Source organism: Microcaecilia unicolor, chromosome 1, assembly GCF_901765095.1.
Source record: "Microcaecilia unicolor chromosome 1, aMicUni1.1, whole genome shotgun sequence".
Lineage (NCBI taxonomy): Eukaryota > Metazoa > Chordata > Amphibia > Gymnophiona > Siphonopidae > Microcaecilia > Microcaecilia unicolor.
The window spans coordinates 641037046-641061685 of record NC_044031.1 but is presented as its reverse complement, the minus strand read 5'-3'; the positions used below and the strand labels follow the sequence as shown (position 1 = coordinate 641061685).

General features: G+C 44.8%; 2 protein-coding genes across 2 annotated transcripts in view; both read left to right on the top strand.

Moving 5' to 3' along the window:
- LOC115482225 (glycine N-phenylacetyltransferase-like) overlaps window positions 1–24640 on the top strand; it is a 159521-nt gene that overhangs the window by 30895 nt on the left and 103986 nt on the right. The gene's annotated exons all lie outside the window — the stretch shown is intronic.
- The window catches only part of LOC115482194 (glycine N-acyltransferase-like protein 2), a 71480-nt gene that overhangs the window by 31219 nt on the left and 15621 nt on the right, over window positions 1–24640 (top strand). Inside the window, exons 4-5 of the mRNA XM_030221802.1 lie at window positions 11861–11968; window positions 13484–13610. Of these exons, the coding sequence (XP_030077662.1) occupies window positions 11861–11968; window positions 13484–13610 (235 nt within the window). The remainder of the gene's footprint in view (window positions 1–11860; window positions 11969–13483; window positions 13611–24640) is intronic.

Genomic DNA, 24640 nt, shown 5'->3' with positions numbered 1-24640 from the left:
CTGTGGTCCCGCCTATAACCCCGACTCCGAGGACGGTACGCGTTTTAAATTTTAGGAGGAGGGGGGTTCCTGGTACTGGGAGGGAGGGAGGACGGGCGGGCGGCCTGATGCTTGTTGGGTTGGAGGGAGGGCGGGAGGGAAGCCAAAGGAAGGGAGAGTGGGCGGACCAGCGACGGCGCGCATGCCAAGGGAGAGGGCTCTGCGTGCCCTCTCTGGCACGCATGCCATAGGTTCGCCATCACTGCTCAAGGGTATTGTGTGTAAGAAGATGGAGCAATCTAGGTGGTTAGAATAGAATGAGCCAAGTATGCGAAATGACAGGCCGGCCTGGTGCTGTCTGTGTGCTGCTGGGAGGGAGACCTGATGGTGGGTGCTGGGTGGGAGGGAGGCCTAATGTTGGGTGCTGGGTGGGAGGGAAGCCTGATGGTGGGTGCTGGGAGGGAGGGAGGCCTGGTGTTGGGTGCTGGGTGGGAGGGAAGCCTGATGGTGGGTGCTGGGTGGGAGGGAGGCCTGGTGTTGGGGGCTGGGTGGGAGGGAGGCCTGATGTTGGGTGCTGGGTGGGAGGGAAGCCTGATGGTGGGTGCTGGGTGGGAGGGAGGCCTGATGTTGGGTGCTGGGTGGGAGGGAAGCCTGATGGTGGGTGCTGGGAGGGAGGGAGTCCTGGTGTTGGGTGCTGGGTGGGAGGGAAGCCTGATGGTGGGTGCTGGGTGGGAGGGAGGCCTGGTGTTGGGGGCTGGGTGGGAGGGAGGCCTGATGGTGGGTGCTGGGAGGGAGGGAAGCCTGATGGTGGGTGCTGGGAGGGAGGGAGGCCTGGTGTTGGGTGCTGGGTGGGAGGGAGGCCCGATGGTAGGTGCTGGGAGCTGCCGGGTGCTGGGAGGGAGGGCAGGGGGGAGAGGAGGGTGGCTGGACATTTGTGGCTGAAGGGGAGAGAAGGGTTGCTGGACATGGATGGAGGGCAAGAAATGAAGAAGAAAGGAGGAAAGTAAAGAAATAAATGGAAAGGAAGCCCTGGAAACGGAGTTAAGAGAACAGATAGAGAGCAGCAGAATCAGCGGCTAGAACCAATATGGATAGAAAAACAAAATCACCAGACAACAAACGTAGGAAAAATCATTTTATTTTCATTTTAGTGTTTGGAATATGTCGAATTTGAGAATTTACATCTGCTATCTTATTTTGCACTGGGTATACTGGAGCTGTAACAGCTTACAGAAATGATTTATAATGGAAGAAAATCATGTTATTTTTTTCTCCTATACTAGTATAATATTTTCAATGATGTCTGTTTATATGCGCCATGGCTGGTGTAAGGGGTGTGGCTATCATAGGGGTGGAGTCATATGTGGTGACCCCGCCCATAATGAGTACTGGCACTTTGCGATAAATAATTCGATTTTGGGTTGCTGTTTGGGCACTCGGTCTCTGAAAGGTTCGCCATCACTGCCCTAGAGATTTCTTCAGACTGTCCCTTTGTCTTGTTTGCTATTAACCACTTATCTATCCAGCATAGCTTATCTCTCCAGCACATGATTGCCCACAGCTGGCCAAACACACCAAGGGAACTTACAAGCCATCCATTTTTATTCAATACTTCAGATCCTTAGACCTGGTCATGCTGGACCTTACAAGGCATAAATTACAGTACATTTCTACAGATGCATCTTGTAGCATTATTTCTTTATATTTTCTTTAAGCAGTATCTAAAACAAGCGAAAAATATCCTAAACCCCAAATATCATAAGTAATGGGAGGCGAGGCAGAAAATCTATTGGTTCAGGAGGAAGGACCCAAATAAACTAACAATAAAGAAATTCTTAAGACCATACCAGAGACATTCCTACATTCCCGCAAGCTACTATGGCAAGCAACTTTTCAAATTCTCCTTTAGCCTTCCTTATCAGTACTTTTCATCTATCTTGCCAGTGCTTTTGCTGTTTACTGTTTTCTTCTATCTGATAGAAGAAAACAGTAATTGTTCTATTTTTTTTAATGTTCTTTATTTATTTGGATTTTGTTCACACCATTTTCAGTAGTAGCTCAAGGTGAGTTACATTCAGGCTCTCTTTCATCTAAATTTTAACCATTCTGGCTATTGTATTCCACATATTAAAAAGTGATGGAAGGAAGCTGAACCTCTGGCCTGGGCTTCCAAGTTGATGTTTTTAAACAATGTCCACACCTAGTTTAAGCTCTTAATATTTGCAGCGGTTCCTTTTCACTTTTTTATACAGTTTCCCTAATTTTATCATAGTTGCCATTTTGATAGTTAAATGCTGATAACGGTAGATTTCCTTAGTGTCTTCACTCCAGTTATTAACTCAAATTTGATCATGTTATGATCATTATTGCCAAGTGGACTCCACTCCATTACCTCTCCCACCAAGTCCTGTAGTCCACTAAGAACTAAATCTAAATTAGCCCCCCCCCCCCCCAAACTTGTCAGTTCCTGAAGCAACTGCTCTATGAAGCAGTTATTTATTTCATCTAGGAACTTAACTCCTTAGCATTTCCTGATGTGATTATTATTCAGTTAGTTGGGGTTGTGTACAGCGCTGCGTATGCCTTGTAGCCAGTGGCGTAGCAAGGGGGGGCAGGAGGGGCGGTCCGCCCCAGGTGTCGGCTCGGGGGGGGGGGTGCTACCTGCCAGCTCCCCCCCCTCGGCGCATCGACACCTCCCCCGACCAGCTCCCGCACCCTACCTTTAAAAAGAATATCGGAATCCGAGGCGAGGCACAGCGCCTCGCGCCTGCCCTGCACGTAAAAGAAATGTGGACCGTCGGGCCTTCCCTCGCTCTATCTGTCCCGCCCTCCGCTGACGCAACTTCCTATTTCCGCATGTTTTGCTTTTTTGTTTTTGTACGGGCGGCGCTGCTGCTGAGCAGGAGAAGCAGCAGCGGCCGGAGAGCCTTAGTCTTTGCTGCTGCTAGTGGTGGGGGGGTTGATGTTGCTGGGGGGGGGAGGTTATGTGCCGGGGAAGGGGCTTGCATGATGTGTGTGGGGGGGGGGGATAGGTGCTTGTTTGATGTGCCATTGCGGAGTGGCTTGGTTGTTTCACCGGTGGGGTGGGTGCTCTGTGGGTTGTTTGATGTCACATTTTGGTGGGTGATGCGATTTGCCCATGAGTGTTTGCTCTGCCCTCGACGTCATCACGTTTGACGCGAGGGCGAGGCAAACAGTCATGGGCAAATTGTGGTTTCACCACCATGCAGATAGAACGTTGGGATTTGTGGAGGCTTCAGAACGTTGGAGGTGCGTTTTATATATATAGATGTTTGTTTTTTACCACTCTGGATAAGGGCAGTATACAAATAGTAATAAATGAAATGAATTGAAAAATATGCTCTGAAAATTATAATCAAGAGCAATACACTTCTCAGTTTATTTTCTAATATATACACATCATTTCACTGTAATGTGATTTCCCTACTAACAATATAAGCTATGCAGTACTTGTGAAAAGAATCGCTGTATGTTCCTCTCAGATAGAAACTAGGTTCTGCATGCCACAAGTTTGTCAAAAGTGCTGCATCTTCCTCCTACCCAACAGCGCCTGGAAATTCTTTAGAATAACACAAATTACATCCATGCCAGAATTAATATGATAATTTAGATAATAAAAGACTGTATTTTACCTCCAAGCAAAATAGTCTCGACACCCATGGATCTCAGCTAATGACAACTGAAACTGCTACAGTGCTGACTTTGAACCACACTCAAAGTGACAGCTGACGTCATAACCTCCTTAGGAATGAAGTTATCACCCCAGATATACAGATTTTAATTCCTGTATCAAAAGCATTTATTTGGAGCACTCTATTTACCATATTTGGTACTATGCAAGATTATAACTGCATTACTACTACTACTACTACTATTTAGCATTTCTATAGCGCTACAAGGCATACGCAGTGCTGCACAAACATAGAAGAAAGACAGTCCCTGCTCAAAGAGCTTACAATCTAATAGACAAAAAATAAATAAAGTAAGCAAATCAAATCAATTAATGTGAATGGGAAGGAAGAGAGGAGGGTAAGTGGAGGCGAGTGGTTACAAGTGGTTAAGAGTCAAAAGCAATGTTAAAGAGGTGGGCTTTCAGTCTAGATTTAAAGGTGGCCAAGGATGGGGCAAGACGTAGGGGCTCAGGAAGTTTATTCCAGGCGTAGGGTGCAGCGAGACAGAAGGCGCGAAGTCTGGAGTTGGCAGTAGTGGAGAAGGGAGCAGATAAGAAGGATTTATCCATGGAGCGGAGTGCACGGGAAGGGGTGTAGGGAAGGACGAGTGTGGAGAGATACTGGGGAGCAGCAGAGTGAATACATTTATAGGTTAGTAGAAGAAGTTTGAACAGGATGCAAAAACGGATAGGGAGCCAGTGAAGGGTCTTGAGGAGAGGGGTAGTATGAGTAAAGCGACCCTGGCGGAAGATGAGACGGGCAGCAGAGTTTTGAACCGACTGGAGAGGGGAGAGGTGACTAAGTGGGAGGCCAGCAAGAAGCAGATTGCAAAAAAACAAATGAAAGGAAAGAGTACCCCCCGAGCAAAGCTGACCTTAGTAGGAGTGACTGTTCCTACTACAACCCTAGACCACCAGAGATCATAAGATAGGCCCAGGGGGACCTACAGGTGGATGAATAAGTGAGAGAGGCATTCAAGAGGGGAGAAGGAGGGAAATAAAGAGACAAAGCACAAATTTTTGGCTTCCAACAAAAACATGCAGTTATTTTTAGCCAAAATCAAAAATATGGCTGTAAATTCAAATAAAATGAAGGTACTCACCTTTAGTAGGTGTTCTCCGAGGACAGCAAGCTGTGTATTCTCACATCTGGGTGATGTCATCCAATTGAGCCTGGTGCAGATGCTGCCTAGCATATATAGCTGTTAGAAATTTCTAGCAGCAGGTTTCTTAGTAGGATAATATAGCGGAAGGAATACAACTCATAGGGAAGGTGAGAGGGGAGGGTATGTGAGAATACTTGGCCTGCTGTCCTCTGAGAGCACCTGCTACAGGTAAATAACTTCGCTTTCTCCGAGGACAAGCAGTCTGTTGGTATTCTCAGAACTGGGTATCCCTAGCTATCGGGTTCATTGAAAACAACAATGCTAGGATAATAAGGACTCGAAGCGTCGATGCCTTGTATTCAATCAACCTTAAACTATATATAATCTAGTTGTGGAGGTGCAGCCTGGAACAGAAGAAAACTGGGCCTAAGAGGGTGGAGTTGGATTCTAGACACCAAACAAATTCTTCAGTACTGTCTGACCAAGCCAGCTGTCATGTCAGTATCCTGCTCAAGGCAGTAGTGAGATGTGAATGTGTGGACTGAAGACCATGTTACCGCCTTCCAAATCTCATTAGAGGCTGACCTCAAGAGGGCTACTGATGAAGCCATGGCCCTCACATGATCCCTGACATCACCCTTTCCAGGGTCAACCTTTTTACACTGGAAAGTCAATATACTTGTTAAAAAAATCCTTCTTTGTATTGAAGAAACTAAGAAGAATTCGCTATCCTCTAGATCGCCAGTTTTCAGTTTAGTGGTGCACAGTTTATTTTTATTAGATCTAGTAATAGTATTTATGCCGGTAGCCAAAAAGAACATAGGAATAGCCATACTGGGTCAGACCAATGGTCCATGTAGCCCAGTATCCTGCTTCCAACAGTGGCCAATCCAGGTCACAAGTACGTGGTAGAAACCCAATTAGTAGCAGCATTCCATGCTACCAATCCTAGGACAAGCAGTGGCTTCTCCTATGTCCATCTCAATAACGAACTATGGATTTTTCATCCAGGAACTTGTCTAAACCTTTTTAAAATCCAGATATGATAACCGCTGTTACCATATCCTCCGGCAGCGAGTTCCAGAGCTTAACTATTCTTTGAGTGAAAAAATATTTCCTCCTATTTGTTTTAAAAAGTATTTCCACAAGATTACTTGAAGTTCAAATTATTCAAAATATAGCAGAATGTTTAATATACAATACACATTTACATGATAGTTCCCTTTTCTTACGTTTGCATTGGCTGCTGATTGAAGCCCATATTTGTTTGTTTGTTTGATTTATTTATTTATTTCAGGTATGTATAATAGTTTAAAAAATATTTTATGGTCATCCTCCATTGTATCTGTTCATATTTTCGAGACAGTATGATATATTTTCCCATACTGAAGGGGTTGAGATATAAATCCATTTTTACTTCATCTCACGTATCCAGCACCGGTCATTTGGAATTCTCCAAATTAGAGTTATAATGAATTATTTATTATTTAGGAAAGCACTGAAAATGTATTTCTTTATGAAATATCTGGCAGTGTAATTCTCTAAAAGTCTTGTATATTGTAGGTTCAAATGAGTTATTCCCAGTGACTGGCTTTATCGTACTGTAATCTGCATAGAACTTGCAAGGTGATTGCGCAACACACAAACAGTTGTAAATTAAAGTGAACCTTTAGCAAAACGACCACTGTTAACCTGCTCAGTCTGAGACTGCTTTCAAAATGGTAGGTGCTATTATTGGTAGTTTCACAGATGTACAGGAGGATGTTTTCAGTGCTGTGGCTTGTATTCACACACATAATTTTTTTTTCCGCTGCAGATCAGGGTATTTGATTTGAATGTTACTGCCCTTTCATGTTCTGTATACTACTACTACTACTGCTACTACTATTTAACATTTCTATACCACTATATAGTGTGTCAGCTCAGTTGAATAAAAGCTGAAATATGAAAAACAACCTCTGGTTCTGTCTTCTCTGCTTGTTGTGCACTGTAAATGTCTACTTCTGTTAATGTCAACTCCCCTTAATGTCACATGATTTGAACGGCCCTTTGAATGTGATATTAAGTGGGCTTGCTTATATTTTTTTTTACTTTGGATATAGGCCTTCTGGCAGTAGCTTGTCCGTATTTGTCACTGTCTGTTGTCTCTTAAGGCAATCCCTCCCCTCCCCTTTGTATCTTAGGTAGACTTGCACCTCTTATCATCATTCTTTGTAACCTAGGCCTCCTAATCAGTCCTTTCCCTTTCTCTGCGCCCCTAAATTTAATGTAAACCATTTAGATAAATATAATTTTATTTATTTGTGGTATATCAAATAAAGTTGAAATGTGAAAATATTCACACCCCTGTTACTAGTTTTTTTTTTTGCCTTGTTCTTAAATGTTATTTAAAAAAAAGGGAGGGGGGTGCAAGAGACAAAGATCAGCTCATAGACGAGGTGGCAGGACAGCAAAATACTGACCATAAGTTTCCTCAAGCCTTTGAATCTGTGATGAAAGATATGGGTGATAGAGACTGCATAAATAACCTGAAGTTACTTGGCCTCCTAAAGGGTTTTCTAAACTGATTCAGGGGCCCTTTTTACGAAGCTGCGGGAAAAAGAGCCCTGAGCTGGCAGCGGGGGCCATTTTTCCTGTACGCCAGGGCCCTTTTTACTGCAGCGGGTAAAAAAGCCCCCCAGCACACATGACCATGTGATAAGAGAACTCTTACCGTGTGGCAGTGTGACAGGGAGCCCTTACCACCACCCATTGAGATGGCAATAAGGGCCCCCATGCTAACCCGGCAGTAACTTGGCAGCATGTGTCAATGCCCGACTACTGCCGGGTTACCTCCACATAAGCCATTTCTGGGGGGGGGGGGGGGTTCCCCCAGAAATGGTGCGCGCACTCAGAGCAGGATTACCACCGGTGGCAGTCCTAAAAGAGTGGTAAGCCTGCATTGGGCTTAATGCCGCTCTGTAAAAGGGCCCCTCAGTTTCTTGAGCAATGGCTGCCAACTTTACTCAATTTACAAATTGAATCAGCCCTGAAGAAGGAACAAGCACACCATGTTACAACGAAGTTGGCAGCAGGGCAAACACTGCTACATCCACTAATATTTAAAGTTCTGTGCCTGTCCTGAATCATAGTCATTATGGAAAAAGTGAAAGCAGAATGATGGGAACTGTCCTGGCAAAGTTTGCCAATTTATATCATTGCTAGTTTTACTAAAGCAACAACTGATAAGTGACTATCGGGCTCATTTTCGAAAGAAAAGGGTGACAAATCAGGAGATGGGCGTCCTTCTATCAGGGCCGCCCAAATCGGCATAATCGAAAGCCAATTTGGGGTGGCCCCAACTGCTTTCTGTCACGGGGACACCCAAAGTTCAAGGGGGCGTGTCGGCAGTGTACCAAAGGTGGGACGGGGCGTAGTTAAGAGATGGCCGTCCTCGGCCGATAATGGAAAAAAGAAGGGCGTCCCTGACGAGCATTTGGCCGACTTTACTTGGTCCCTTTTTGTTCATGACCAAGCCTCGAAAAGGTGCCCAAACTGACCAGATGACCACCGGAGGGAATCGGGGATCACCTCCCCTTACTCCCCCAGTGGCCACCAACCCCCTCCCACCCAAAAAACAAATTAAAAATCATTTTTTCCAGCCTCTATGCCAGCCTCAAATGTCATACCCAGCTCCATCACTCCATCACTCTTTCCTGAAGGCCTAGTGTTGCTTTTTTCATTTGTGTCATACCCAGCTCTATGACAGCAGTATGCAGGTCCCTGGAGCAGTTTTTAGTGGGTACTGCAGTGCACTTCAGGCAGGCGGACCCAGCCCCATCCCTCCCTACCTGTTACACTTGTGGTGGTAAATGGGAGCCCTCCAAAACCCACCCGAAACCCACTGTACCCACATCTAGGTGCCCCCCATTACCCTTTAAGGGCTATGGTAGTGTTGTGTAGTGGGTTTTAGGGGGGTTTGGGGGCTCAGCACCCAAGGTAAGGGAGCTATGCACCTGGGAGCAATTTGTGAAGACCACTGCAGTACCCCCTAGGGTGCCCGGTTGGTGTCCTGGCATGTGAGAGGGGATCAGTGCACTAGAAATGCTGGCTCCTCCCACGACCAAATGGCTTGGATTTGGTCGTTTTTGAGATGGCCGTCCTCGGTTTCCAATATAGGCGAAAACCAAGGTCGGCCATCTCTAAGGTCGGTGATCTCAACATTTCGGTCGACCTAAATGTTGAGATTTGGCCGTCCCCGACCGTATTAGCGAAACGAAAGATGGACGCCCTTCTTGTCTCAATAATACGGGATGCCCCGCCCCTTCGCCAGGGCGCCCGTAAAGATGGGCGCCCAGGTCGATTATGCCCCTCCACTGGGGCTTATTTTCAAAGCACTTAGATACACAAAGTACCATAGGTTACTTTGAAAATGAGGACCATAGTCATTTGAAAATACTGTACAGGTACAAGTAAGTGAAGACAGTAGCTGCTTCTGCTGTTTCTTAGCAAAAGTAGCAAACATTTTTTGATTTACAACTGTAAATGAAGACTTCTTTATTCAGCAGACAGTTTTATATACGAGTGAATTACATTGAACGTGATTTTGAGCCCAAAAACCTGAACTTGAACGGGGGGGGGGGGGGGGGGGGGGGAGGGTGAACCTACAGAAAGTACCTCATCTTCTCTAGATGGAGAGTTAAGCTGTACAGACGGTGGCCATGTTTAAGTTTTTGTATGGTATGAATGAGTATTGTAAACTGCTTTGATATTTGAATTATCTAAAGCAGTACAACAAATCTAATAAACTGTAAACTGTGAATGGGAGTCAAACTATTTGATCTAGGTAATGGAGATAGCTATTAGGGATAAGGTGATGATAAATAGTAAGACACAAATAGCTTATAATTCCAGGAAAACTACTATTTTGTTTAATCTGGTTCACCACCTAAGATGTACATCTGGACGGCAACACTTGCAACAGTTAGCTAGAAGTTATTATTTCAACTTAGTGCCTGTAATGTGCTCTCTTTTAATGTAAAAGGTATTGTAAAAGGCCTATTAAGTGACACACTGCATACATGACCCTCATAGACCTTTGGTCTGACAGAGTATAGCAGTTCTTATGAGTTAAATGTAAACATGCTCTGCATTCACAAAACTCCAACCTCCCCCCAAGAACAGATGCATACCAGGACTAGGAAATTTATCTATGGAAGTCACCATAAAAAAAAAATCTGAATCTCTTGTCATCTGAGCAATACCAACATAAATGTCTCCAACACCGGACACGTTATGAAATAATACAAAAACCTGAAAAAATCCTAGCTCAACATACTTGTAGCAAACATGCATATGACAGTAGCACTAATCCTATGATTCAAACAACAAGAATCCTACCTATAAATAGGCAGCACTACAACTGTTATACTGTGCCCTAAAACACTAGTACGCCTACTACAGGTAAACAGAACAAGTGGCAATGTTACAGATCTCTATACAGAAACTACATGCAGACAGAATACCACACTTCAGTCATATCCAAATCACAAACAGACCCTCATCAAATACAGAGCAAAGGATCAAAAATTGAAAGAACCCCAATAAGTCAAACTTGGCCTAATATTTATTTATTTGGATTTTGCACACACCTTTTCTGTAATAGCTCAAAGTGAGTTAATACATAGCTATTTGCAATGCACATTTCCCAAAGCTAACATATTCCAGTTAACAAATTCAAAATAAAGCACTTATTTTCTGCCTTTGTTGTCTGGACATTTTATTTTCCTATCATGCTGGTTCCAGGGTTCTGCCTCCTCCTCTCTCCTGCCTTGTTCATTCCGTCACTACACCCACCTTTGACACATTGAGCTTTCCGTTTTAGCTCTTCCTTTTTTTTTTTTTTCTGCTTCTGTCCACTCAAATCTCACTCTCTCTTTCACACCTTCCAGTTCTCCATCTCTTTTTTTACTTTAACTTTTTACTTGTTCAAAAATACAAAGACTGTCCTACATCTGTTTCTTCTCTCCTTCCCATGTCCAGTATTTCTCCCTCCTTCCCTTCTGCTTCCAGGTCCAACATGTCTCTCTCATCCTCTTTCCCATTCTCCAGCATCTCTCCCTCTGTCCCTAGGTCCAATATCTCTTCCTCTTCCCTTCCTTCTACCCCCAGGTCCAATATCTCTCTGTCTCCCCCTCTCTCTCCCTCCCCTGGGTCCAACATCTCCCTCCCTTCTGCACTAGGAGCCAATATATCTCTTCCTCTATTTCTCCCTCTTTCCCTTCTTCCCTTCCTCAAAGTCCATCTCTCTCTGTCTCTCTCTCTCTCTCTCTCGCTTTCTCTCTTTTTCTCTTTCTCTCTCTCTCTTCTCCCTCAAGGAACAACATCTCTCTATCCCCTCCACCCCATGGGGTCCAATATGTCTCTCTCTCTTCCCCCTCCAAGTCCAACATCTCCTCCCTCTTTCTCTCTTCCCCCTCCAAGTCCAACATCTCCCCTCCCTCCCCATGGTCCAATATCTCTCCCTCTCTGTTCCCGCCCTCCTCACTACTCCCAAGTTCTCTTCATCTCTACCTCCCCTTCCACTCTGCATATTCAATCTCTCTCTCTCTCTCTCTCTCCTTCCCCTCCACTCCCAAGTCTAACATCTCTCTTCCTTCCCTTACCGCACCCCATGTGTCCAACATTTCTCTCTTCCACCCCTGGATCAGGCATTGTTTCTCTCAACCCCTCTCGCCCCGCCCATGGACTGGCATCTCACCCATGTCTGTGCAGAAGTCAACGGCAGTGGCAACGATCCACTGGAGCCTGCTCTTTGCTGTGTCCCATCCCCTTATGGCACAACTTTCTGCTTCATCGTTGTAGGGAGCATCAGCTTGCACAAGAACTGATCTAGACAAGTATATCAGCAGCTTTTTATTTGCATCAGTAGCTAACAGCTCAGCAAACAGCAAATGTCATCTCCTGTGTAAAAGCAGAACAAGAATTAACAACAGGACACACATAGTTTCAAATTTTACTGCACCCCTAGACATACGATAGATACATATCACAGAGCACACAGACATTGAGATTGATGCTTGTTTGTTTGTGTTTTTTCCTGCAGGTTTATGGCACTGTTTATTATATTAATCATGGAAATCCCTTCAACCTGGAAGTGGTGGTGGATTCCTGGCCCCAGTTCAACACTGTGATCACTAGGCCTCATGAAAGTGTAATCACCTTTGTGTTCTGTTTATCTATTACTTTCACTTTCTTTCTCCAGTTTCTCCTGCTGTGCCCTAGAGCTGTGGAGAACACAAGGGATACTTAAGGTGCCAGCTGAAGTAACAAGAGGTTTCCTTGCTAGAGAGTGTTACCTAGGGTTACCATATGTCCAGATTTACCCGGACATTTCCTCTTTTTGAGGACATGTGCGGGCGTCCGGACGGGTTTTGCCAGTCTGCCCGTTTGTACGGATTTCTGGACAAATGGGCGGGTAGGCGGCGGGCCTATCCTAGCCTCCCCTTCCCTTACTTACTATCTACTGCCCTGGTGGTCTAGTGACCTCTTCGGGGCAAGAAAGAGCCCTCTCTTTCCTGTCTGGAGCGCTGCCCTTGCCCTGCATCCTGTTGCTGTGACGGTCTCGGGATTCAAAATGGCCGCCGAGAGTTGATGCGGCCTTGCGAGACTTCAACTCTCGGCGGCCATTTTGAATCCCGAGACCGTCACAGCAACAGGATGTAGGGCAAGGACAGCGCTCCGGGCAGGAAAGAGAGGGCTCTTTCCTGCCCCGAAGAGGTCACTAGACCACCAGGGCAGTAGATATTAAGGGGAGGGGAATATGTGACCCAGGGGAGGGGAATATGTGGAAGGGGGCGGGGTGAGGATGCAAAAGGGGCGGGGCAGGGGGCGGGACATGTGTCCTCTTTTTGAGAAGACAAAATATGGTAACCCTAGTGTTACCTCCCTCACTTCAGTTCTTCTCATTGCCTTCTTAGAAGGCACCAGAGCTGCTTAAATACATCCAGTATTAAGTATGATACACACATAGGGCCAGTCAATAAATGGTGCTCAAAGTTAGATGCTGCTAAAATCCATGGTAAGCAAGTATTCTGTAATGGGCGCTCTGAGTGCCCTTTATAGAACACTAGCTTCTCGTGCTTAACTTTGGGTGCGAGCACTTACGGCTGCCAAAAGCTGGTGTAAATGCTCAAAGTCAACTGATGGTAGAATACTAGCATTTGCATGCCTGTAACATTGGGAATGTGCATGACCCATGCATGAACCTCCCATGGCCACACACCCCTTTTCAGTTGCACACTATGAAATTTAGGCATGCATGTCATAGAATAGGGTGTAGGGCAGATCCACGTGTAAAGCCTAATTACTGCCAAGTGCTTGTTAATGCCAACAATTGATTGTTAGCACATACATTGATTAATTAGTTTACATGTGGATCTAAGATGCGTGACCTCATGTGGGATAAGCTTTTTCTTTCTTTCTCTCCCCTATTGCTGTCCTTTCTGCTATACCTGTTATGTCTTCTGTGATGATGGAACGTACAGCTAGGTGAACTATGTGTCACTGCTTTACTGTGCACTAACTCCGTTGAGATACGTTATTTTATTGAGGTCCCATATAATGCAATGGGATCTCGTTAATAATAATGCCTGTGAAGAGTAAAGAAGAGACACTGCATGTGCTCAGTCTTCTTTCTCTGTTGATTTCATTATGACTTTTCCCTCAGGAAATGAAAGATGACCTGGATAATTACACAAATAGTTACTTCATGTTCACCAAAGACCCAGAAACTCTGCGAGAAATGTTGACAAAAACAGATGTCATTAACTGGAAGCAAGTCCTGCAGATACAAGGTAAGGAAGCAACATCTGTAACCACTGTCTCTATAGAGACATAAGGTGAGATGGGAAGGCATCATGCCCTGGGTATGAGACAAGGGAGGGAAGTAACATCTGCTCTTACTAGTTTTCTCTGTGATCCAGGACATCAGCAACAGTTTTAGGCATCTCAAATTTCATTTAAAAATGGCATGAGATGGTTCTCTGGCAGTATATTAAGCCTTTTAAATAAATAAATGCATGGTACCGGGGAGAAGATGCTAGTGATGAAGAGGTACTAGGAGGGGAGGGAGTGAGCCCAGGTATAAAGGTGACTGAGGAACATATCAAGGGAAGATAAGTGAGTGAGAGAGGGACAGGGAGGTAAGGGGGACCAGAGAAAAGAAGATGCAGTTCATCAAAACAGAGACAGAATGGGGAGGTAACCTTAAGGGTCACTTGAACTACTGTAGAGCCTATAGATTTTATGCATATAACTCACAGCAGTAGGTTATTAGGTAAAAGTCATATATAAGAACATAAGGATAGCCACACTGGGTCAGACGAATGGTCCATCTAGCCTAGTATCCTCTTTCCAACAGTGGCCAATCCAAGTCACAAGTACCTGGCAGCAGGGGCGTAGCCAGACACCCAATTTTGGGTGGGCCTGGGCACAAGACGGGTGGGCAGAAGAACTCCGCCTTGTCCCACAAGTGAGTTGGTCTCTCCCTCTCTTGCCTACATACCATATGGTCTCTCAAACACCGCCCCCCCCCCCCACCAGATACCTTTTAAATAGATTTTCACTGGCAGCGAGAAGCAACTAATACACACTGCTCATGTTGGCCCTACAGCATGTATCAGTGGCTACTTTGCTGCAGGTGAAGATCTATTTACAAGGTATGCAGGAGGGACACTTGTTGGGAGTTTTCAGCTGGTGGGGCTTGGGAAGAATGCCTGCCAGCCACATCATAGGTGTACTGCTACTGGATGGGCCTGAGCCCAAAATGGGTGGGCCTGGGCCCACCCTTGGCTACGCCACTGCCTGGCAGAAACCCAAATAGTAGCAGGATTCCATGCTACCTATCCCGGGGCAAGCAGTGGCTTCCCCCATGTCCATCTCAATAACAGACTATGGACCTTTTCTTGAGGAACTTGTCCAAACCTTTTTAAAACCCAGATAAGCTTACTACTGTTACCATATCCTCTGGCAGAGTTCCAGAGTGTAACTATTCAATGAGTTAAAAAATATTTCCTCCTATTTGTTTTAAAAGTATTTTTATTTAACTTAATTGAGTGTCCCCTAGTCTTTGTACTTTTTGAAAGAGTAAAAAAAAATCGATTCACTTCTACTAGTTCTACACCACTCAAGATTTTGTAGACCTTGATCATATCTCCCCTCAGCTGTCTCTTTTCCAAGCTGAAGAGCTCTAACCTCTTTAGCCTTTTCTCATATGTGAGGAGTTCCATCTCCTTTATCATTTTAGTCACTCTTCTTTGAACCTTTTCTAATTCTGCTATATCTTTTTTGTGATAACAGCGACCAGAACTAAATGTAATACTCAAGTTGAAGTTGCAGCATGGAACGATAAAGAGGCGTTATAGTATTCTTGGTCTTATTTACCATCCTTTCCTAATAATTCCTAGCATCCTGTTTGCTTCTTTGGCCACCACTGCACACTGGGCAGAAAATTTCAGCATATTTTCTACATATAACAGATTGAAGCTGAACAATTAAGAGCCTTGTTACAAAAGCAAAAGCAGGTATTCTCACAGTCTGACACAAATATTACTGTCATGGATTCGGGGATTCTGTCACAGATTCGGGGATAGTGAGCCCTTGGACCACAGCCAAAGCTGTGGCAGACAAGTAACCTGGGCTGGCACAGGGCAAGTGTCAGAACAAATCAGGACTAGGCAAGACAGAGGTAACCAGATACAGTAGACATGACAAGGACTGGATCCAGACGAGGCAAGGAAAGCAAGGCAAAGGGCCAGAACTGGAACCCAGGCAGGATAAGATTACTCAGAACTAGATTAAAACTGAGACTGGGACCCAGGCAATACCAGGCAAGGCATAACAAGACACGGAACTAGATTAAAACTCGGTCCAGAAAAGGGCAAGACAAGGTAAGGACTGGATCCAGACAGGACAAGATGAGTTGAGGCAAGGCTAGGCACAAATGGACAAGACAGATGGGCAAGAAAGAAGCTATACTATAGACAAGGCAGTAGCCAGATTTAGCTTGGCGGGATCAGGAACCAGGAACAGACTTGGCTTGGCAACAGGAACAGGATTCAGGAACAGACTTGGCATAGCAGGAACAGGAACAGAGCTTGGTTTTAACAAAAAGCAGAAACAGAGTTTAACTGTAGCAAGAGTCAAGAGCAGGGCTAGACTAAAGCAGGAGCCAGAGGTACAGTCAAACTGTAACAGAAACAAAGAGCAGGGTTTGGGTAAAGCAATAGACAAGCTTTCAGGAACAAGGTTCAAAAACAAGACACACAGAAACAAGGCTTTCAGGAACAAGACTCATAGAAACACAGATAGGCAGGGACAAGACTACACAGAAGTAAAGCTTCAAGAACAAGGTTTATTAAAACAAGGCTTTCAGATACAAGACTCATAGAAACACAAGTAAGCAGGAACAAAACTGCACAGGAGTAAAGCTTCAGGAGCAAGGTTTACAAAGGCTTGCAGGAACATGGTTCAGAAATAAGACATTCAGGGATAGACTCACAGGAACAAAGCTAGGTTGGAATCAAGGCATACAGGAGCAAAGCCAAGCAGGAAATGGATCTAAACAGGAAACACAAAGACAAGGTTAAAAGACCTCTTTGCAAAGGCAAAAGCATGAAAGTTCCAAGGTGCTTTATAAAGGACTTTGCTGATGATGTCACAACTTGGAATGAGTCTTGATTGGACAGCAGGAACACCAGAATGAGGCCTGGACAACAGGAAAACACCAGAGCGAAGCTTGGACAGCAGGAACAGCAGATGCAGCAATGCAGGGACAAAGCAGTCCATAGAAGCCTCAGAGCCAGACCACTGAAAATAGGTGAGTCTGGATGCAGGGGCACAGTCACAACCATGACAATTACATATACAAATGTGGTAACTCACAGCATTTTTACCGGAGCCTATTAAACAGTGGCATCACCGAGTTTCACCACTATTTTCGATAAATTCAAGAAGCACATCTCTGATTTAGTTCAGCAAGGGATCCTTAAAAATAGTAGTAGTCCTTGGTCTTCCCCTGCCATGATTATTAAGAAAAAGGACAGAAGCATAAGGTTTTGTGGTGATTATCGCAAGCTTAATTCATAACCATTAAATATGCCTATCCCCTGCCATGAATCGATGCCATAGGGAGAGCAAGGTATTTTTCTGTTTATGACTTCACAGCTGGTTACTTCCAAATGGCCATAAACCCAAAGGATCCTAAAAAAAACAGCTGTTGCCAGGTGGGCATCCTAGGGAAGATCTGAGCTGCAGAAGGCCAAAGCAGACACTGGTGTATTCTCCCCTCAAACCTGGAAGTGGATTACACTTATGCGCGGTGTATGTCCGGGCTGTGGGGAGAAGAGCAGGCAAGTGCAGCTTGAAGTTAGTGGTGTGTGCAGGGCTCTGTGGCCAGGTTTCCCTCGTGGCTGTCGGCATGGGTGAGTGTGATGCATATGTGCCATGATGTCAAACACATGTGCGTACGCACATGGAGCTGGTGCTTGCACAGTGGAAGGACTGGTTCACACTAGGAGCTTTGCAGGAGGGGTGATTTTGGACCATGGAACAGCCCTATTTTTATGGTGGACATGACAGCCAAGTTAGGGGAAAACCCAGAAGGCTCCCCAGAAGAAGCGGCTGAATGTTAGAGCCCCATGGTTCTGGGAAATGTGGCCATGAAAGGAGGAGCATGCACGAGCCTAAGGTTATATGGGAGCGAGCAAGGGCAGAGCTGTTCAGGAAAGCATGCTGCTCACTACCAGCATAAACAGTAGCAAGTGGACAGCTCAGGAACTGATGTAACGTCCTAGCAAGGTATGTGGCAGGATGGGGAAGGGAAGTTTTATTTTATTTATTTAAAAGTGTTCGTCTTGAGCAGTTGTGATGCAGAAGTAAAAGAGTTTGAGAGGTAAGCTGTTACACAATGGAATGTAGCTTGTCATGAGATGCCTCATATACGCTGACTCCCCGGGTCAGTATTCTAAACTGTCATTGAAGAAGAAGTTGGCAGTTAGGAGGTAGACTTTGATGAGAGTGGATGTGTGTGTCCTACTGACCCCTGTAAAACCTCAAAATTATCAAAATCTGACAATTCATATTTTTGGTTAACAGGGAGCACTTGGGAAATATTGGTGTGTGTAGCTGGAGATAATTTAGGTTACAGTATTTTAAGTGTCAGCAAAGGGCAGCTACAGCTGCGGATGAATGAGGAGAGCCCCATGGGAAAATAGTGGGCTCTCAAGTGATTGAGAAGAAGAAATATTACATGAAAATTTGATTTCTGGGAAAATTTGTCTTGAGTGTATCACTATAAAGTACTAGCAAGTAACATCCAATTTGCTAAGAATAAAAGTAAAAGGAGGAAAAAGGACTTCAGTGGCTTAGGTCATGTCTGAAATAAGGTTTGGACTAATGACCTGCCCTACTTCTTCATCAGTCCTAAAAAACCTCCTCCTCCTTTTCAAAAGGGCGACTATAATAAAAAGAGGAAAAAAAGAAACTAAAAGGATTAGCTGCAAAGTTTAGGACACTAAATCAAGCGTGAACGTTATTCAAAAATACCATCTTGGAAGACCAGTCCAGAAGCATGTCACGTATTTGCAAAGGTGGAAAGAAGAGAAAATGTCAGTCAGCATGGTTAAAAGGTGAAGTAAAAGAGGCCATTACAGCCAAAAGATTGTCTTTCAAGAATGGAAAAAGGACCCAAATGAAGAAAATAAGAAGCTACATATGCAAGTCAGATGCAAAGCATTAATAAAGAAGGCTAAAAGAGAATATGAAGAGAAACTTGCCGCAGAGGCTAAAACTCACAGTAACAACTTTTTTAGGTACATCAGAAACAGGAAGCCTGCGAGGGAGGGACCGTTAGCTCACAAATGAGCAAAAGGGGAGCTCAGGGAAGACAAGGCAATAGCGGAGAAACTGAATGCATTCTTTGCTTCTGTCTTTACAGAAGAAGATGTAAGAAATCTGCATGTACCAGAAATGGTTTTTAAGGGTGATAATGCAGAGGAACTGAAATAAATCTCAGTGATCCAAATTGACAAATTAAAGAGTAGTAAATCTTCTAGACCAGATGGCATACATCCAAGAGTACACAAAGAACTCAAACATGAAATTGTGATCTGCTGTTAGTAATATGTAACTTGTCGTTAAAATCATCCGTAGTACCTGAAGATTGGAGGGTGGCCGCTGTGATGCCGATTTTTAAAAAGGGTTCTAGGGGTGATCTGGGAAATTATAGACTGGTAAGCCTGATGTTGGTGCCAGGCAAAATGGTGGAAATTATTATAAAGAATAAAATTACAGAACACATAGACAAACGTGGTTTAATGAGACAGTCAACATGGGTTCACCCAAGGAAAGTCTTGCCTCACCAATTTGCTTCATTTCTTTAAAGGCATGGATAAAGTTGAGCCAGTAAATGTAGTGTATCAGATTTTCAGAACGCTTTTTATAAAGTTCCTCATGAGAGACTCCTGAGAAAATTAGAGTCATGGGATAGGAGGCAAGGTTCTGGTGGGGATTAGAAATTGGTTATTGGAAGGAAAACAGAGGGTAGGGTTAAATGGTCATTTCTCTCAATGGAGGAGGGTGAACAGTGGAGTGCCACAGGGATCTGTATTGGGACCAGTGGTATTTAACATATTTATGTTTAAATGATTTTTATTAACTTTTCACTTAGCACAACATACTTATAATGCATAATGTCCAGGCAATGTATTCCGCTAATACAGTCACTTCTATATTTTTATCAGTGTGTGGACTCTCTTTACAACTTAATTTTGTAACACCCACTCCCTCAATTTAAACATCCCTCACCCCCCCCCCCAGGGTCTACTACCCATCCCCCCTCCCTTCTCCCCCCCCCCCTTTAAGAGGCAGGTTCCATTGTCCTTTTGTAGACGTCCGTTTTTGTTTGATTTTTTTTACATATTCAATAAGTATCCTCTGGCCGCAGGTGACATAGAGTCTAGAAAGGGGCCCCATCTGCGTTGAAATCTCAGATCTCCGTCTGGGGGCCAACGATTAATTTCTAATCTTTCAAATCTCATCAGCTGTATCATCTCCCCTCGCCAGAGTTGGTTTTGAGGTGGTTTCGGGGACAACCAAGCTGTAAGTATAGTTTTCTTGGCCACAATGATGGCCCGAGCCGCAAACTCCCGCATGCCCGGAGCCACCTGGCCTTGCATTTGTAGTTTCCCAAACAGCATCTCCGGTCCAGGGCACCAGTCGAGTTGCCAAATGCTTGAGATCCATTGTAACAGTCTCTCCCAAAATGCTCGCGTGGCTGGGCATGTCCAGAACATGTGCCCAAGTGTAGCTCCTTCAGCTCCACATTTTGGGCATGCTCCGTCCGGGAAAAGCCCCATGTGAAAGGCCCTCCTCGGCGGTATATGGGCTCGCATCACCATCCGGTATTGGAGCTCCCAATGCCCTGCCATTGCAGTCGTCCGCCTCAACCCTAGGATGTGGTCTTTCAAAGTTGCTGCCATTATAGTCCCATCCAGTTCTCCACTCCACACCTCTGCTAATTTCTTATAGTCCAGCTCAGGGATTGTATCTTTTATATGTCTATGGTGGAATGTGAGTAGTACTTTCTGTTGTGATCTAATAGTGAATGCTTCTGCCAGTTCCTCCTGGACATCCTCTATCAGGGAATCCCAGGGTAAGCTAGCTATGTAATGTTTCAGCTGATAATAGTAAAACAGATCCGACGACAGTAGATGATATACAGACTGTAGTTGACGAAAAGGTTTAATTTTCCCATCTTCTGTCAGCACCTGTACCAGATACACCAAGCCCTGTTGTTTCCATCTCCGGTAGGCCTTATGTAGCTGTCCTGGCTGAAAGTCTGGGTTCCCACTAATAGGTAGGTATGGTGTTGTCCTTGCTGAGAATCGGTGCAATCTACAAACCCACCTCCAAACTGCACGTGCTGTTGTAAAAATACCTGTGTCCTCAAACTCATTTTGAACTTTTGTCCTTGGTGCATGTAACAGATATCCAAAGTGCATATTTTGCAGTGCTGACTGCTCCAATGTGGTGGCTGAGAAATAGTTAGTGCCTCTCAACCAGTCATTTATGTGGCGCATGCCACTTGCCACCGTCAGATATCTTATGTTCTGGAGTCCCAGGCCACCATACTCCACTGGTGTATGTAAAATCGACAGGGGTATTCGGGGCTTTTTCCCCCGCCAGAGAAATCTACTAATGGCCCTGTTTAATGTTTTTTCATCCTTTAGGGAAAGGTATAGTGGCAATACCTGAAATGCGTAGAGCCATCTTGGCACTATCATCATATTTATTATGGCAATACGCCCTATTAAAGAAAGTGGGTATGCCTGCCAAAGCTGTAACCTAGCACATGTGTCTCCCATTAGCCTAGTAACATTTAATGCGTATAGTTGTGATAAATCCTTTGGTACCCGGACCCCAAGATACTTGAATTCTTCCTCCGCCCAGGTCATCCTAAGAGTTCTTTGCCATTTGGCCCCTTCCCCTTGCACCATCATAGCTATTGATTTTGTGAAGTTTAAAGTGAAACCCGATAACTTACTGTACTTGTCGATTATTTTTAACAGACTCGGTATGGAGCTATCCGGGTTCGTGATTAAGATCAGCAGGTCATCCGCAAATGCCAACGCTCTTATATCGTGAGTTCCCAACCTAACCCCTTGTATCCCCTCCTCCGATTTTATTGCTCTAAGTAAGGGCTCTAAGGACAAAATAAATAATAAGGGTGAAAGGGGGCATCCCTGGTGCGTTCCTCTACAAATCTCAAACTTTTCACTTCTCACCCCATTAATAAGTATTTCAGCTGTTGGCTCAGTGTAGAGGGCCCTTATGGCATTGTAAAACCACCCTTGAAACCCCATATGTTGCAGTGTGCCAAACATGAACTCCCAATCTACTTTATCAAAAGCTTTTTCAGCATCGAGACTGAGGAGTAATGTTGTTACATTTTCTGCCTTACTCCGAGCCATTGCTATTAATAGTTTACAGACATTCCCTCCTGCCTGCCTCTGTCTCACAAACCCCGTTTGTTCTTCTCCTATCAGCCTAGGCAATATGTTTGATAGTCTGTTTGCTAGGATTTTCGCTAGAATCTTATTGTCTACATTTAATAAAGAAATGGGCCGATATGCCTCCGCTTGGTCCTCTGATTTACCCGGCTTCGGCAATAGGGTGATGAGTGCCGTATTTGCGTAATGGGGGAAACTCTTAGTCTGAACTACACTGTCAAAGTAGGCTCCCAAAGTTCCCATAAATGACGCTGGCAACAACTTATAAAACTCTCCCGAGAACCCATCCGGGCCCGGCGCTGAGTGCAGCGCCAGCCCTCGGACCACCCCCTGAAGCTCTTTCCCTTGGATAGGTTCATTCAACCTTTGTATCTCCTGGTCTGTCAAATGCGTGATGCCCACCTCCCGTAAATAATCGTTTAACGATGTCTCTCTGGGCCCTTGCTGTTTTTTATATAGTTGAGAGTAATATTGAACAAATATCTGCTTTATCTCTTCATTTTTAGTCTTTATCTTCCCTTGCTTATCTTTCACCGCTGTAATCACCCTATGAGGTTTCCAATTCGATACCAGCTTTGCTAACATTGAGCCCACTTTATTGCCGTACCTATACAGCTTGTATTTGTGATAAAACATCGCTCTGGTAGCTCTCTCATGTATGTGGGAGTTAAGAGCTACTTGTGTCATTTTTAGCCGTTCCCAGGTCTTTTTATTTGGGTTGCCCACATACTGCCGTTTGGCTCTCTGAAATTGTTTTTATAATTGTGTAATGGCTCTAGCTATCTTTTTATTTCGTGCTGCCACATACGCTATCACATCGCCCCTTAAAACTGCCTTTGCAGTCATCCAGTAGAGACTAGGGTTATCTATATGTTGCATGTTAGATACTGCATAGGTTTCCCATTTTTGATTTAGGTATTGTGAAAATTCTTTATCCCTGTATAGGTACCCCGGAAACCTCCATCCCCTACCCGCTTGGTAGTAACTAGGGGCCTCCACATCCACCCACACCGGGCTATGGTCGGATATCTCTTCTGGGCCTATCTCTGCTCGTACTATTTCTGGGAATACCTCTCTGCTAACCATGATGTAGTCAATCCTCGAAAGGGTCCCATGAGCCCTGGATACATGAGTAAAGTCCCTCTCGCCTGGGTGTAGTGTACGCCATGCATCCAGGACTCCCAGGGTACGCATAAACGTACGTAGGGCCCGTGCTCTTTGGCCGCCACTCTGTTCTCCATTCGGTCTCGAGCAATCTTGTGCTGGGTCCGCCACTAAGTTAAAGTCGCCCATTATTATTAGTGGGTATTTTAATACTGCACATTGCCGTACAAGGGACCGATAAAAGCCCGGATCATATACATTGGGGCCATATAAGCCTAATAACACCATTTGCCTCCCCTGCAGCCATAGCCGCACCTGCACATATCGTCCCTGAGGGTCCTTGGAGAGTAGCTCAGCCTTAGCGGCCACCCCCCGTCCTATCAATATCGCCACTCCTCTTCTCCGCCCATTTGCTGACGCTGAATAGACCTCTCCCACCCATGACCTTTTTAATTTTTCATGCTCCAGCTCGGAGAGGCGGGTCTCTTGTATACATGCTATATCAGTCCCTTGGCGGCGTAAAGCCGACAAAATTTTGCCCGCTTTATAGGTGATGTGATTCCTCCCACATTCCACATTCCATGAAGTGAAACGAATTTTTTTAATTTGTGTCATAGGTAGCTAAATGCAAGTTCCAACAATGGTCCCCAATATTTAAGCCTTCCCTCGGGAGTCCCGCCTCCCCCTCAAGTATCACCTCCATAATTTCTAAACTTCCATCATATTGCTTTGAGTGGTGCAAGGTTGCTTCTGTCCCTCTATCCTCCCCTTTTTTTGTGTTTCTGTTCCGACAATCCTCCCTGCCTCTTCCCTCCCCATCCCTCCCCCCTAACTGCCCTCCGCCCCCATCCCTCCCCCATCTTCGTCCCTAAACTTCCCTTTCCTTTTATTCCCCTTTCTGATCTAAACCGCCCCCCTATAGCCCTTATCCCTTTCTCATTCCCTCTTCTATCACCCCTCTCATTTCGCGGTGCTACTCGCAAAATGACCACTCCCTTTAGATGCAAGAGGCTCCCACCCCCGCGTCCCTCCGATAACATTTTTGTCTACACTTTATTAGATTGTAAGCTCTTTGAGCAGGGACTGTCTCTCTTTGTTAAATTGTACAGCGCTGCGTAACCCTAGTAGCGCTCTAGAAATGTTAAGTAGTAGTAGTAAACCGACAATGCTTTTAAACAGGTAAACCTTTAACATGGCAGTGAAACATTCATCAAACAAATAACTTTCAGCTTTCAACTTCATACCCCTTATCTGTTAAAAAGGATTTCACCTCAGCCACTGCTGTGAAATGGTGCCATTTCTCCTGGTGCAGAATTTTCAAGCGGGCTGGAAACATTAGGGCAAATTTTATGTTCTTTTTGATTAGCCAGGTACACACTGGGTGAAAGCTTCTTCGCTGTTCTTGGACAGATTGTGAATAATCCTGGAAGATTAAAATTTTATGTCCATCATATCTGAGCTCTTCTCTTTTGACGCGAAAGCCCCTCATAATTTCCACTTTATGTCTAAAATTGAGGATTTTTGCTACTATTACTCTGGGACGATTTTTGGCTTCCTCTTTCCGACCTACGCGGTGTACTCTTTCGATTATCAGCGGGTTCCCGGAGTCTGTCAGCGCTAGTTCTTTTGCCAACCACGCCTCCAGCCATGTTTCCAAGTTTTGTTCCGGAATTCTCTCTGGGATACCCACTATTCGAATATTAGTCCTTCGG